This window comes from Venturia canescens, chromosome 9 (assembly GCF_019457755.1).
Source record: "Venturia canescens isolate UGA chromosome 9, ASM1945775v1, whole genome shotgun sequence".
NCBI lineage: Eukaryota > Metazoa > Arthropoda > Insecta > Hymenoptera > Ichneumonidae > Venturia > Venturia canescens.
The window spans coordinates 11,061,784-11,077,048 of NC_057429.1; the positions used below are offsets into that span (position 1 = coordinate 11,061,784).

General features: G+C 37.2%; 2 protein-coding genes and 5 non-coding genes across 7 annotated transcripts in view; 1 reads left to right on the forward strand and 6 right to left on the reverse strand.

Moving 5' to 3' along the window:
• Positions 1-4,100, reverse strand: part of Cad96Cb (protocadherin Fat 4-like Cad96Ca) — a 71,252-nt gene extending 67,152 nt beyond the window's left edge. The window contains exons 1-2 of the mRNA XM_043429488.1: positions 4,072-4,100; positions 2,290-2,415 (exon numbers count right to left, since the gene is read on the reverse strand). The gene's annotated coding sequence lies outside the window, so the exon portion shown is untranslated. The remainder of the gene's footprint in view (positions 1-2,289; positions 2,416-4,071) is intronic.
• The window catches only part of LOC122416582 (uncharacterized), a 31,998-nt gene that overhangs the window by 6,266 nt on the left and 10,467 nt on the right, over positions 1-15,265 (forward strand). The window contains exons 2-3 of the mRNA XM_043429647.1: positions 123-545; positions 914-1,165. Of these exons, the coding sequence (XP_043285582.1) occupies positions 123-545; positions 914-1,165 (675 nt within the window). The remainder of the gene's footprint in view (positions 1-122; positions 546-913; positions 1,166-15,265) is intronic.
• Positions 5,016-5,134, reverse strand: LOC122416667 (5S ribosomal RNA). The gene has a single exon (XR_006262155.1). It is a non-coding gene; the product is annotated as a 5S ribosomal RNA (ribosomal RNA).
• LOC122416655 (5S ribosomal RNA) lies at positions 5,981-6,099 on the reverse strand. Its single transcript, XR_006262143.1, has one exon. It is a non-coding gene; the product is annotated as a 5S ribosomal RNA (ribosomal RNA).
• LOC122416656 (5S ribosomal RNA) lies at positions 13,964-14,082 on the reverse strand. Its single transcript, XR_006262144.1, has one exon. It is a non-coding gene; the product is annotated as a 5S ribosomal RNA (ribosomal RNA).
• Positions 14,415-14,533, reverse strand: LOC122416657 (5S ribosomal RNA). The gene has a single exon (XR_006262145.1). It is a non-coding gene; the product is annotated as a 5S ribosomal RNA (ribosomal RNA).
• LOC122416658 (5S ribosomal RNA) lies at positions 14,865-14,983 on the reverse strand. The gene has a single exon (XR_006262146.1). It is a non-coding gene; the product is annotated as a 5S ribosomal RNA (ribosomal RNA).

Below are 15,265 nucleotides of genomic sequence, written 5' to 3' on the forward strand. Positions count from 1 at the left end.
ACATATCCTTCTACCGGTTTCCATAATTCAAAAGTAATAACAGAGAAAGAATTTTCTTAATTTCATTTATTTCTTAGTTGAGTTAAAATAGTGAAAAATACGTCCACTCTTATAATAAAAAGTGGACAACAACGATAAAATACTCACTTCCTCGGAAGAGGTTGCAAGTAGCAAGAATGGAACAGAATCGAAGAAGTCTGAATCCCTCAAGACTCAGCTAAATGATCCGCAACGGCTTCCGCCAGTTAGGCAAACCATCGCAGGTAACAAAGAAGTTGACAATGAGAAAAATGAGTTATTCAAAGCAAAGTTACGTGGCATCAATATCACCGGTGTATTAAAAAGGGAAAAAACCAAAAAAAAGCGTCGTTTAAATCCGACGCCGAACATCATTGCTAGAAAAACTCGTAAACTATCGTTATCGCAATCCAACAGATTGCAATCGTTTTTACTGAAAGGCATAAACAGTGGTTTGTCCGAGATCGAGGTCGAGGCCGAACTTAAAGAACTGACAATACCGGGACTGAAATTTCACCGAGTACAACGTTTATCCACCGTCCACTCGCGCAAAAGCAATTTTAAATTACCAATATTTCTAGTGCAACTAACAGCAGACAGTGCCGCAACTAAATTGAATTCAATCAAATTTATCGCTTATCAAGCAGTGCGGTGGGAAAAGTTAAAAAAATCTGAATCAGTTCAGTGCGTCCGATGTCAAAGAACAGGACATACTGCTTCTAATTGCAGAATGTCATATCGCTGCGTGAAGTGCAACGAAAATCACCTTCCCGGAGAATGTGCTATTTCGAAAGATGAACGAATAGAAAAGGACCATCTCTTCTGTGTAAATTTTAACATCTATGGTCACCCAGCCTCGTACAGAGGCTGCCCTAAAATTGTACAATTTAAAAAGCAAATAAAGGATCGAATTCAACGTCAAAAAGAGTCCCGAACTGCGAAGTTACAATCTCTGAACCGATTCGTAAACCCGAATATCAATTTCGCAAACGCGGTCAGAGGAACGAGACTCGAACACCCGGAACGACTCATCAGAGGGCCACCAATCTACACGGCACAAACGACCAGACAGATTTCAAGGAACCTTCAACACCCGCCGGTATCCACGACTCCAGGAGCCTCCATAGCGGGAGAAGTAAAAAAAGCGGTACTAGACTGTATAATGCAAGAAATAAGTATCATAAGAAAAGAAGTTGCGAATAATACAAAAATGATCCAATAATTTATTCCTCGCTCGAAATAGATCCTCTTTCCAAAGATAACTGACGATTTGCAAAATTTCAAATTAATCTCCATCAATGTGAATTCGATGATCCAAAACCAGCGGAGAGATAGTTTACTGCACTTAACCAAAAAGTATAAACCACATGTTGTTATGGTGAATGAAACCAAACTCAGTGAGAGATACAAATAAAGTTTCAAAGACTTTAATATAGTCAGAAGCGATCGACCCGGGAATTCTCAAGGGGGTGGTACTGCAGTTTCGATTCGTAAACCTTTCAAATTTGAAGTGATAGATTTACCACAACTAAAAAATTTTATAACTCTTGAGCTCTCTATTGTCAGATTTCGTCTACCAAAAAATCAAAACTTATTCATCTATGCTGCTTATGCACCAGGCAACAATAAACGAAATTTCAGAGCAGAATAGAATCAGACATTTCAAATTCTCAAATTAAATGAGCTGCAAAATTTTTACATTTTGGCGGGTGACCTAAATGCAAAACACGCATGCTGGAAGAACAGATCAAATAACCCGAGAGGAATGTTTTTGAACCAATGGCTAGATGAAAACAAAATAGAATTCAGAGCAAAGGTGTTTACCTCAGATTTACCATCTTACCCAAGTGGAAACTCTTTCCTCGATATCTGCATTGCCGACTGCCGAAGAGATATTTCCACGGTTGGACATGAAAATGATCTAATATCGATTCCTTATAATAGTGATCATAACGCAATCAGCATTCCCGTCAAAAAAATTGATCAAAACTCATTGGTTATGGAACACTCAACTACGAAAGACCAACTGGGAATCCATAAAGCCGATTGGAATAAATTCAAAAACATTCTTGCCTCGGACTTATCAACGAATGTACCAAAGAACAAAAATCTAAGTAATTCACAAATAGATGATTACCTTGCGACTTTAACCGGAGAAATAACCAGAGCTCTGAATAGTTCAACGCCTAAACGTAGTTACTTTAATTCTACCGACGTTTACGATAACGAAAAAATATCGAAACTGCGAAAACAAAAAAGTAGCATACTCACGCAAATCCATCGACTCAACAGAACATTTGATCCACGTCACAATGAACTCATAGACGCACTCTCCGGAGTTTTAGTTCACGTTAGGTCAGAGCTGAAGCCAAATTTTTCGGTATCGGTTAACAACTTCTGGAAGAAAAAAATTAAAAATATATCAAGTAATGATCCGAAAAACATGTTCCCAGACCTAAATCAAATCTTCAGACCGCAAGAAACTTTATCGTTACCAACATTAGTAATACCACAAGATAAGGAAGTCATTCTTGCAGATGTTGCCCTCGATCTCCGAGGCCTGATTAAAGACCCAAACAATAATTATCTGATAAACAAATCAGACGAAAAACTGAACGTATTAGGTGCTCATTTTGCCAAAGTGTACACTCAAAATCAAAACCTGGGTAGAATTGAACTGAGTAATATTGTGAACAACACAGTTAACGAACTGAAGCAAGAAATTGCAAGGGAATCGTTGCATAATCTTACGTTGACAGTCTTCTCCGACACGAATTTATCTGACAAGCCAATGATAGATGAATTTCAAGATTACTTTACGTCCACTACAAAAATGTGCAGTATCTTAAAAAAAACAAATTCTAAAAAATCCTCGGATATCGACGGCATACCTAATGTAGCTCTCAAAAATATACCTCTCAAAACCATCCGAAATTATTCGGCCTTATTCAACAACATGCTCAATAATAGCTACTTCCCGTCTGCATGGAAAGAGGCGAAAAGGTTATAGCTCTTAAAAGAAAAGACAAAGGCGGCTCGAATCCGTCGAATTACAGGCCAATAAGTTTGCTTCCAAACATAAGTAAAATATTTAAAACGGTTTTGAATCAAAATATTGCGTTATTCTGCAGTAAAAACGATATTTTCATACTTTCAAATTTTGTCACAAAACTCTCCATCTCTTTCTCGCTGATTTTTATTTCGAGATAAATCCCGTGGACGCCAGTCGCTGAGTGACTCGACGAAAAAAAGAAAGAGAAACTGTTGTCCGGCTTGGCTGGCAGCGGGATGGGGGTGGGCGAAAGGAAGGATAACTCGGAATCTTTGAAGTTACAATTTAAAGTTTAATTAAGCACTTCGTTTCATTCGACGATCTATTTAACAAATTTTATTTATCGCTGGTGAGAAATTCGCCGGGACTGTCACGCAATTCGGGGGAAAACGTCACAAATCACATTCACACACGATCGGAATCCTACACACTTTATAATTTAATATCGAGCTCGTTTCGTCCTGTCACAGAACTACTTGTGGTCAGGGAATTCTTAGATGGAAAATTACGAGGTAATAACTATTTACGGGATGAAAAGAAATCACCGAGTCCCCGCAAATCGGTTACTCGGCCGAGCTTTTCTCCCGTCGCACGCGTAAGCGAACCCGATCCACTCACTCTATCTCACTCAAATTCACTCAAACATTCCCGACTTATTCCCCACGAATCCTCGTACAATTATTAGGACACCGAAAATTTTCGTGCACGGCCACGCAAGCTACACATTTACTCTACTTTTATTGTAATTTCGTAAGACCCACTCCACTATACCGGAACGCGGGTACGAACAGGAAAGAATACAAAATATCAACTTGAAAATCGCGAGGCGAAGCCGTCGTGGTGACCATATTTTTCGAGAAGTTTCGGTTCTTTAGACGGGATTAATTAAATTTAATTTTCCGATACGACGAGTATACAATTTGCCACGAAGACAATAATGCCCGAATAAATTCTTCGAGAGTTCACCAATTATAGATCAATGAAAGAAAGCGGGAACTTACAGTCACACTTAACTCCTGAGATCTCCACGTCTGGCTCGCTCGATACTTCACGAAAATCTGCTGACATCGATCCTCGTTACGCAGTGCGTTACTACCCCTCTCTACCCTCCTCGCTCGTTAGGCGACAGGTATGTCACTCGAAATTTCTACAATAGGCGTTAGACGGGGCCCCAAATTTGCGCGGGATTAAATATTTAATTGTTCATGTTAACCATAACCCCTAGCCTAGATTTTACGTTTGTTGTCGCGAATGCTAACGGGAAAGAGGAGTATTCCAACGTTGAATCCTGGATTCTTGATTGTAGATCCTCAAACTCCAGAAGGGTTCGACATCCCTTTAGACGGGACTCCCCTGAGATTTCACATTGCACAGCAATGTCGATGACTCCTCACAGGATTTAAAATCTCCATCTTCTCGAACTCTCGAGAATACAGTACAGTGTATCGTGAAATTGTGTGTGTGTTGTTCGGGACGTGTTTATATTCCTGCGTACGAGCCCTGCTCGAAGTACGCCGACGTTTCAAATGTTCTGTCCCTCAGATTATCAACTTTTTCCCAAATTCCCATCTTCCTTGCTGATTTCACAGGACGGCTCGCATGGAAAACAAATAAAATAAATCGCTTGGCAGATATTAAATGTTCTCAGAAAAATTTCGACTCTATAAAGGCTTTGTGGAGTGGTTGCGTGGCCGAAGTAAAGAGCGAGCGAGACAGGCAAACTTTCCTGGTGTCTCACTCTTGATAAATCTTATTTGTGACAATCTCGAAAAATAAAAATTGTCACAGTACACATTGAGATTTTGAGAAGTCTTCAAATTGTTATGGGATGACAAAAATACTGGATCTGGTAGCAGATAAAAAGCACAAGAATAACGCGTTTGATGCTTTCTTATTTTCAATCCTCAAAAGTGAACAACAAATGGCGTTGAATTGCAAAAATGAGAGCCAACGGCACGCGGTGTTCCCAAGCGGTCACCCATCCAAGTACTGACCGCGCCCAATGCTGCTTAACTTCAGTGATCAGACGAGAACTGGTGCTTTCAGCGTGGTATGGTCGTTGGCTGTTGATAAAAACGATCGGTTAGAATTTTTGCTAATAAATCCGCACAAATCCATTGTGGTCACCACTGCGAGGTAGTCCACAATGGATAGGTCAGCAGCTGTGCATCGTGGCTCTGTAGGCAACTTGACGGCTCCCATTTATAAAATTAATATACTAAATTAACTGCACGCAAAAATAAATCAGTCACGACAAAAAAAATAATGGAGTACTCGTTGCGAGGTAATCCAGTTTGGATAGATAAGCAACGAGGCGTCTTAGCTTGTAGGCAACTCGACGACTTTCATTTACATAAGAAAATACAATGCCGCTCGATCGCACGCAAAAGTCTGGAATTCACGAAAACAGAAATAATATTTCGCCAGGAAGCCTCAACTTCGAAATATATAAGCAGGAATAAGTAGGAAAATATTGTAACGAAATTGGTCTATAGATAACACAAGCAGCGAGCGCGAAGCGCTAGAAAAAAAAGGTAAACACGCGAGGACGACGCTGGCCTTGAGCGCGCGCTGAGAGAGAGACTGAGGCGAACCCGGTGGTTCGCAAATACGCAGTTACTAAAATGTGGAATATTATGACGTATTATTCATCGTAATATTCCAGTAAAATTTTTCCAAAAGAAATAATCGATAGCCTAAAAAATTAATTATATTAATATAGGGCTGATTCGGATCGTGATCGCTCTCTTCCCGTTATTCTCCATACTCCATTTGGCTGACCTTCGTCCGGGCATGTGGGCTGAAAATGTTCCCTCATGGCGAAAAAAAAACAAGTGAACATTGTGTTGATGAATTCATCATTTGCGATAGTTAAAACAAAACACGATCGCGTTAATTGGCAAAAATGAAAGCCAACGGCACGCGGTGTTCCCAAGCGGTCACCCATCCAAGTACTGACCGCGCCCAATGCTGCTTAACTTCAGTGATCGGACGAGAACTGGTGCTTTCAGCGTGGTATGGTCGTTGGCTGACGGGAAAATTGAGCGGCTGAAATTTTTGGAAATACATCCGCATAAAATCGTAAATTCCGTAATCATCGAGGCGTCGAAGAATTTGAGGTCTTCACGTAATTTTTTGCATGAAAAAATGACATCGCTGCTGGTCCTCTTCGTGTTACTACTCCATTTCCGGTTTTGGAGTAATCAGCGATATTTCTATTTGTCCGACATCTTTGTCCGAGCATGTGGGTTGAATATATTTCCTTGTGGTGGAAAAAAAAACATGTGGACATTTCAATGATGAATTCATCATTTTCAACGGTTAAAACAAAATACGATCGCGTTAATTGGCAAAATTGAGAGCCAACGGCACGCGGTGTTCCCAAGCGGTCACCCATCCAAGTACTGACCGCGCCCAATGCTGCTTAACTTCAGTGATCGGACGAGAACTGGTGCTTTTTTTTTTTTTTTATAGATGTTTATTGTTAAATTCTTCATACATATTTAAACTTTTTTTTTTTTTTTTTTTGGATACAACAAAACAGGTAAACAAATCCATTATTTTCTTAACTTATTACATATATGCTTGCAAGCTTACAAGTCTCATACGTATCATTTCTTTTAATTAATTAATGTTTATTTTTGCCATCTTCTTATAAATATTATACTATTACTAACAGTAAACCAATATTCATACTGACCATTTACTTATAGCATGAGGAAAATTATTTTTAATTGAACAGAAAAAAAAAAAACCTCTACATATTTCTCATTATGTCAGATAATAACTTATTTACATATATACAATTTTATTTTATTTCTGGGATCTTGATTAACAAAATGTAATAGATAAAAAAAATCATATGTCTTACGTATTTATATCATTTAACATAAATTGTTTTTTCCTTTCAATTAATTCATTAATATTTACGGCATTCCTACTTAACCACCAATATTTTCTGAAATTTAATCTGTAAAAGTCATTATAATCTCTTTTAGGTATTATAATAGATCCATTAAAGTTGTTTATATTATTTTCAAAGTCATTATTCCGCATTGATATCCTTTTATTTGCCTTATTTCGTTTCCAATGATATAGTATTGGAATATTATTAGCATTTTGAATTAAACCTTTTTGATCACAATATATAAATGCCTGTGGCGTTATATATCCTTTCATTAATTGTCTTTCAGTAACTCTATCATCTTGGATTGTTATACCTCTGATCACTCTATTATTTAATAAATGTAATTTACTGAAATAATCTCTAGTTAATTTTATTGTAAAGGAATCGATTCTTGGAATATTGGCCATATTGTAAATTATTTTATTTTCTATAAAGTGTTTGTAGTCAGAATGAGCAGATCTATTCATGTGTAAACAAGCTCTTAAGCATTTTCTCTCAAATCTCCTTATCTGTTCAAACATCGTATTATTAGTATTCCACCAAACTGGAGCAGCATATGTTATAATCGGCCTTATTAGCAGCATGTATAATATTATTTTTGTTTTATTCGATAGATGCTTGTTGAAAAAAATAGCACAATTTGCTTGAAATGCTTTTTTAGCTTTGACTAACTGATTTTTTAGATGAATGTTTCCTCTGAGTAAATAATCTAAATGCATTCCTAGATATTTCACTTCTTTCTTATGCGGTATATTTTGTCTTAAATTTGTTCCAGGTATTTTTGTTTTTATTTGAAAATTAGTTATTCCAATTTTATTCGAAGATGATAATTGATATCCAGGCTTTCTAAATAAAATTGTTTCACATTTTTGTGGGTTTATTCTTAGGTTCCAATTGCAGTAATATTTATTAATTTTTTCAGTTATTTCCTCTAGTTTATTTTGTACTGTAGTTGCTTTATTACTTTTAGTGTAAACTATTACATCATCTGCAAATGCTATTGCTGATGTATCATTTCCGTTATTTAAATCAAATGAGTTTAATAAGTCACATGTAAATATATTAAAAAGAATTGGGGAGTTTACAGTTCCTTGTTGCAATCCTTCTTCTATTATAAAAGTTTTTGTAGATAAATTTATCCCGTCCCAAGTTACAAAAGTTTTTTTTGAAATCATATCCCATATAGTTAAAATAAGCCATTCTGGAAATTTTTTTCTTACTAATTTATATAAAAGGCCATCTAGCCAAACAGAATCAAATGCCTTCTCCAAATCTAATAAAGCTGCTCCAACTATTTGGCTATTTCCTACCCACGTATTTAAATCAGATAATAACGAGAACTGGTGCTTTCAGCGTGGTATGGTCGTTGACTGACGGGAAAATTGAGCGGCTGAAATTTTTGCAAATACATCCGCATAAAATCGTAAAATTCCGTAATCATCGAGGCGTCGAAGAATCTGAGATCGTCACGTAATTTTTTTTATGAAAAAATGACATCGCTGCTGGTCCTCTTCGTTTTACTACTCCATTTCCGGTTTTGGAGTAATCAGCGATATTTCTATTTGTCCGACATCTTTGTCCGGGCGTGTGGGTTGAATATGTTTCCTGGTGGTGGAAAAAAAAACATGTGGACATTTCGATGATGAAATCATCATTTTCAACGATTAAAACAAAATACGATCGTGTTAATTGGCAAAATTGAGAGCCAACGGCACGCGGTGTTCCCAAGCGGTCACCCATCCAAGTACTGACCGCGCCCAATGCTGCTTAACTTCAGTGATCGGACGAGAACTTTTTTTTTTTTTTTTTTTTTTTTTTTTTTAACTCTTTATTATAAATTTTATAAAAAACATTTATACAACAGATGATACATCATATGTTATAAAAACTATACTAACATTTTCCTTAATTGTACGTAGTCCCTTGCTTTTCAGCTTAACCTACTATTTTCTCTTATTGTTCTACTTTGTATCGAGATCTTAGAAATTAGGTGTATTTGATGTTTTATTGGAAATTGTTACGTTAATGTGGGTCGTGGTACTGGATTTTGTGTAGGAAAAATTTGAGTCATATTGATAAAAAACCTACTGTTGGAAATTGTCAGCTTGGGGATGCGGAAATAATTCCCAAGTGTATTTTGTATTTTTAGTTGTAAAATATATTTAGAACATCTTGAGGTAGTTTGTGTTTGTATTGAAAAGGTAGGTTGTGTATTTTTAAGTTTTTTATGTAGCGTGTTAGTGGGTTGACTTCTAGTGCCGTTGCGTAGAATTTTTCGGCTAGTTCTTTGGTGTAGTCTTTAATCATCGGGATATTTGTTCTATTATGTAAGTCCGTTATTCTTGCGTATATATTCTCTTCGAGTATGAGTCGGAGGCATTTGTTTTGGAATCTCTGTAATAGTTGCATATTTGTAGGCGCGATACTACACCATGCTGGTGATGCATACAGTACTATGGGTCTAAGAATCATTTTATAAATTAATAATTTTTCGTTGAATGCTAGTTTCGAGTTTTTTGCCATCAGGGGGTAGAGTTTTCTGAAAGTAGCTATTGCTTTCTGTATGGTTTTATTGATGTGGTTTTTGAATGTTAACTTGGAGTCTAGGTGTACTCCAAGATATTTTACTGTTGTTATAGGTGTGGTTTTATGTCCATTGACTTTGATGGGTTCGAATATTGTACTTTTTCTGTTAAATTTTTTGGAGAACACAATTACTTCTGTTTTTGTTTCGTTTAGGGCAATTTTCCATTTTTTGTAGAACTGTTGTAGTATGTTGACGTGGATTTGTACTTGTTTAGCGGCGATATTAGCACTGTGTGCATGAGCATATATTGCCGTATCGTCTGCAAACAGGGCTAATGCTGTTTTTTGGAAGGTTGGTATATTATTGAGATAAATGTTGAATAATTTTGGACCTAATACTGAGCCTTGAGGTACTCCTGCTCTTATTTTTCTCTTTGTAGAGTGTACGATATTATTGACTGTTACCTGTAAGTGTCTATTTTTGAGATATGAGTTTATATATTTTATGAGCGATATGGGATATTTGAATTCTATCATTTTGTATATTAGCCCATCAATCCAGACTCTGTCGAAGGCTTTTTCAATGTCTAAGAGAAGCATGACTGTTACTTTGTTCCAGTTGTAGTTCATTGTAACATCGGTTACGATTCGTGTTAGTTGTTGTACTGTATTGTGTTTTTCGCGAAATCCGAATTGTTGGTCAATTAATATATTATTGGCATTTTCGAATTTGTTCATTCGACGGCAGATTACTTTTTCTGTGAGTTTTCCTATGGTTGGTAGTAAGCTTATGGGTCTGTAGCTGCTTGGGTGACTTTTTTCTTTATTAGGCTTGTGGATGGGTATTATGTTACCTGTTTTCCATTGGCTTGGATAGTGTGAGAGTTTGATCGATGCGTTTATTATGTAGGTTATTTGTACTATTGTTTTTCTTGTAAGATTTTTTAATACAATATTTTGAATTCTATCCATACCGGGGGCTTTTTTAGCAGGGAGTGTTTTTATTATTTCTATGATTTCTTTGGGAGAAGTCAGGTTTTTGTACCAATCCTCTTCATTTTGTTTGCCAATTTCATTTCGGACTTTTTCTATTATTTTCAATTGCTCTTCAGTGTTATTATCGAGATCTATGTTATGTACGCTTTCGAATTGATCTGCTAGCATATTAGCTTTATCTATGTCGCTCATTGCTTCTACATTGTTTTTTTCTAGTGTAGGGATGGAATTGTATTCTCTTTTGAAGATTTTAGTCATTTTCCATAGTGAGTTGTCGTGTATATTTATTTTTTGCAGTTTTTTCTGGAATTTTTCATTTCGGTATGTGCTTATGTCTAATTTTATAATGCTATTTAGTCTCGTAATTTCTTCTTTGTATCTTAAGTTTCTAGTTCTTTGCCATTTTCTTCTTATTTTATTTCTTTCCTTAATCATATTTAATATACTAGTTGGTATTTGATCGTCAATTTCCTTTAGTGTCTGCAGAGGTATTGTCTTCTCTATGCTATATTGTATGATATTAGTTAAACTTTGCACTGCTTTTTCGAGATCTTCGACTGTTCTAATTCTTGAGTTAATTTTCACTCTGTTATTTATTATATCTCTAAATTTATTCCAGTCTGCTTTTTCGTAGTTAAAACCTTGTATTTGGCTTGATTCACTCAGTCGCTGAGATTTTATTCTCAGCATTATTGGGTTGTGATCTGATGATAGTTCACATATTGTTTCCAGATTTGAGATATTGGTTATGTTTTTATTTATTGCTATGTCTATTGTGCTTGGGTTTGATCCATTTTCAGGGAAATGAGTCGGTTCATCTGTGTACATTATACTACAATTATTATTCATAAGATAATTAAATAGTGCTCTGCCTCTTTGGTTATTGGGGGGGTCGGTCCAGGTTTGATGGCGAGCGTTGAAATCTCCTACTATCAAGATGTTGTCACCGAGATTAAAGAGCGAATCTAAGTCTTGCGTTCTTAGATTCTTATTTGGGCTACAATAAGCACCGATAATAACGATATTAGAATATAACTTAATTCCAACGCACTCTATTTCTACATTGTTTAATTTAATTTCTTTATGTATTACTTTTTCATGTACTAACATTGCAATACCTCCAGCAGTACTACTTTGGTCTTTTCTTAGGCATTTGTAATTTTTTATCTTCAGTCTGAGCTTATCATCATATCTGGTCTCATTTATTATCATGATATCTATTTTGTATTTTCTAATAAAATTTATCATTTCGCCTATTCGTCCTCTCAGTCCATTTGCATTCCAGCAACAAATACTAATATCAGTCATTATTTAATCTTTCGCAGAAATCAAGAAAAACTTGGAATTTTTCTGCAGGTGATTTGCAATTTTGAATTTCTTGTTTGAATGATCTTACGATGGTAATCATTTTTTTAATATTGAATATTTTATTTAGGTCTTTAATTTCGTTCGTTAGAGTTAGAAAGTCATTGATTTCATGATTATGGTGCTTATTTTCATAGCTTATCTGAGAGATATTATTATTGTTATGGGACCTGGTCAGAGGTGGTTGTTTCTGAGGTTCGGAGAACTCATTTTCACTTACGGATGTCTCAGTATCGGTATAATCTTTGGTATGTTCTCGGAGCCTTGGCTGTACTTCAGTCTGGCTTCGTAGTGGAGTTTTCTCGTATCTCTTTGGTGGTAATTCGAGCTCTTCGTCGCGCCTTCGCTGTTTACGTTCTGTGCTAGCCCTTCGTAGTCCGCACTTGAGAATCGAACTATACGGATTTTCCTTGTCCTTTGTCCGTTTGCTGTCTCGGTGTGTATTGGGTTGCCTCGTTGGGGGTTCTGGACGACTTTGAAATTTTAGCCTGGGAAAGATTTTTTCATCTGATGTGTTTGGACTGTTGGTATGTTGATGTGGTCTCGATTGAATGTTATTGGTTCTATTGCGTGTTGCAATTAAACTCAATCTTTTTTGGTACTCCGGGCATATTGTTGCATTCGCTGGGTGATCCGAGTTGCAATTAGCACATTTAGCTGGTTCGTCTTTTGATTTAGTGCACTCCCGCGTGAAATGTTTATCTGCACATTTAAGGCATACTGGCTTGGCAAAGCAGTTCGATGTAGCATGACCCCAGGCTTGACATCGATGACACTGTGTGATTCTTTTTTTGGTACGATAATGCTCCCATGTAATTTTCGTATAATTTATAAATTTGATCTCTTTTTCGAGTAATTTGAGATTGGCTTCTCCTTTGAGAGAGATCATGTGTTTTGTTTTCTGGGTATTTTTTAGTAAATTTATATTTACTACTTCAAACCCGTGCTCGGTTATTTCCTGCTTGATTTCGTCGATTTCTGTTTCCTTGTGTAGACCGACGATCACAAATGTTTTTCTTTTTTCAGTTTTGCTAGTGTAGGTGTGGAATTCGAGATTTTTTTGAGTCCACAGGCTCTTAAGTAGGTTGAATTGTTCGTTAGTCGATGTAAAAACTTTTATGTGGTCACTGTGGTACGTGACGTGATAGTTTGTTTTCAATGCGTCCTTGAGGGCTTTATTGAATTCTTTGCAGGTGTCAATTGTTCCGTGAATAACAAGCGGAGGAGGCTTGCTAGTTCTTGATTTATTTTGTTGATTATGTCTCTTTTGATTTTCCTCGTTTTGCAATTTATTATTTGTTTCACTTTCACTTTCACTGTCTGTGTCCATGTCATCACTTTGATTTTCTAGTGCACTGTACCTGTTTCTGCACGGTATTGTTCCCTCTTTATCGGGTTTCTTTTTCATGCTTTCCATTGTGTCCTCGTTTTCTGGAAGTTTCCTTTTCCTCTGTTTGATTATTACTTCGTTAAAAACATTTTCCTTATACCCACCATGGGTAATATGGTCTTCACATTGTATGTTGGGCTCTTCTTGAGCCACGCTTTTTATATTTACACCACTATTTCAAAGGATTATGTTCGATTATGCAATTTGTGTTCAAACTTTGGGCCAGTATGTTATATACTATATGAGAAATAAAGAAAGAAAGAAAAGAAAAAATAGCCGGACCACTGCGTCTCTCGATCTCGGCCGAACCGATCGGGACGAGGGTTGAACGAGAACTGGGACGAGAACTGGTGCTTTCAGCGTGGTATGGTCGTTGGCCGACGGGAAATTTGAGCGGCTGAAATTTTTGGAAATACATCCGCATAAAATCGTAAATTCCGTAATCATCGAGGCATCGAAGAATCTGAGGTCTTCACGTAATTTTTTCTATGAAAAAATGACATCGCTGCTGGTCCTCTTCGTTTTACTACTCCATTTCCGGTTTTGGAGTAATCAGCGATATTTCTATTTGTCCGACATCTTTGTCCGGGCGTGTGGGTTGAATATGTTTCCTCGTGGTGGAAAAAAAAACATGTGGACATTTCGATGATGAATTCATCATTTTCAACGGTTAAAACAAAATACGATCGCGTTAATTGGCAAAATTGAGAGCCAACGGCACGCGGTGTTCCCAAGCGGTCACCCATCCAAGTACTGACCGCGCCCAATGCTGCTTAACTTCAGTGATCGGACGAGAACTGGTGCTTTCAGCGTGGTATGGTCGTTGGCTGACGGGAAAATTGAGCGGCTGAAATTTTTGCAAATACATCCGCATAAAATCGTAAAATTCCGTAATCATCGAGGCGTCGAAGAATCTGAGATCGTCACGTAATTTTTTTTATGAAAAAATGACATCGCTGCTGGTCCTCTTCGTTTTACTACTCCATTTCCGGTTTTGGAGTAATCAGCGATATTTCTATTTGTCCGACATCTTTGTCCGGGCTTGTGGGTTGAATATGTTTCCTCGTGGTGGAAAAAAAAACATGTGGACATTTCGATGATGAAATCATCATTTTCAACGATTAAAACAAAATACGATCGTGTTAATTGGCAAAATTGAGAGCCAACGGCACGCGGTGTTCCCAAGCGGTCACCCATCCAAGTACTGACCGCGCCCAATGCTGCTTAACTTCAGTGATCGGACGAGAACTGGTGCTTTCAGCGTGGTATGGTCGTTGGCCGACGGGAAATTTGAGCGGCTGAAATTTTTGTAAATACATCCGCATAAAATCGTAAATTCCGTAATCATCGAGGCATCGAAGAATCTGAGGTCTTCACGTAATTTTTTCTATGAAAAAATGACATCGCTGCTGGTCCTCTTCGTTTTACTACTCCATTTCCGGTTTTGGAGTAATCAGCGATATTTCTATTTGTCCGACATCTTTGTCCGGGCGTGTGGGTTGAATATGTTTCCTCGTGGTGGAAAAAAAAACATGTGGACATTTCGATGATGAATTCATCATTTTCAACGGTTAAAACAAAATACGATCGCGTTAATTGGCAAAATTGAGAGCCAACGGCACGCGGTGTTCCCAAGCGGTCACCCATCCAAGTACTGACCGCGCCCAATGCTGCTTAACTTCAGTGATCGGACGAGAACTGGTGCTTTCAGCGTGGTATGGTCGTTGGCTGACGGGAAAATTGAGCGGCTGAAATTTTTGGAAATACATCCGCATAAAATCGTAAAATTCCGTAATCATCGAGGCGTCGAAGAATCTGAGATCGTCACGTAATTTTTTTTATGAAAAAATGACATCGCTGCTGGTCCTCTTCGTTTTACTACTCCATTTCCGGTTTTGGAGTAATCAGCGATATTTCTATTTGTCCGACATCTTTGTCCGGGCTTGTGGGTTGAATATGTTTCCTCGTGGTGGAAAAAAAATCAAATGAACATCATGATGATCAAATCGTG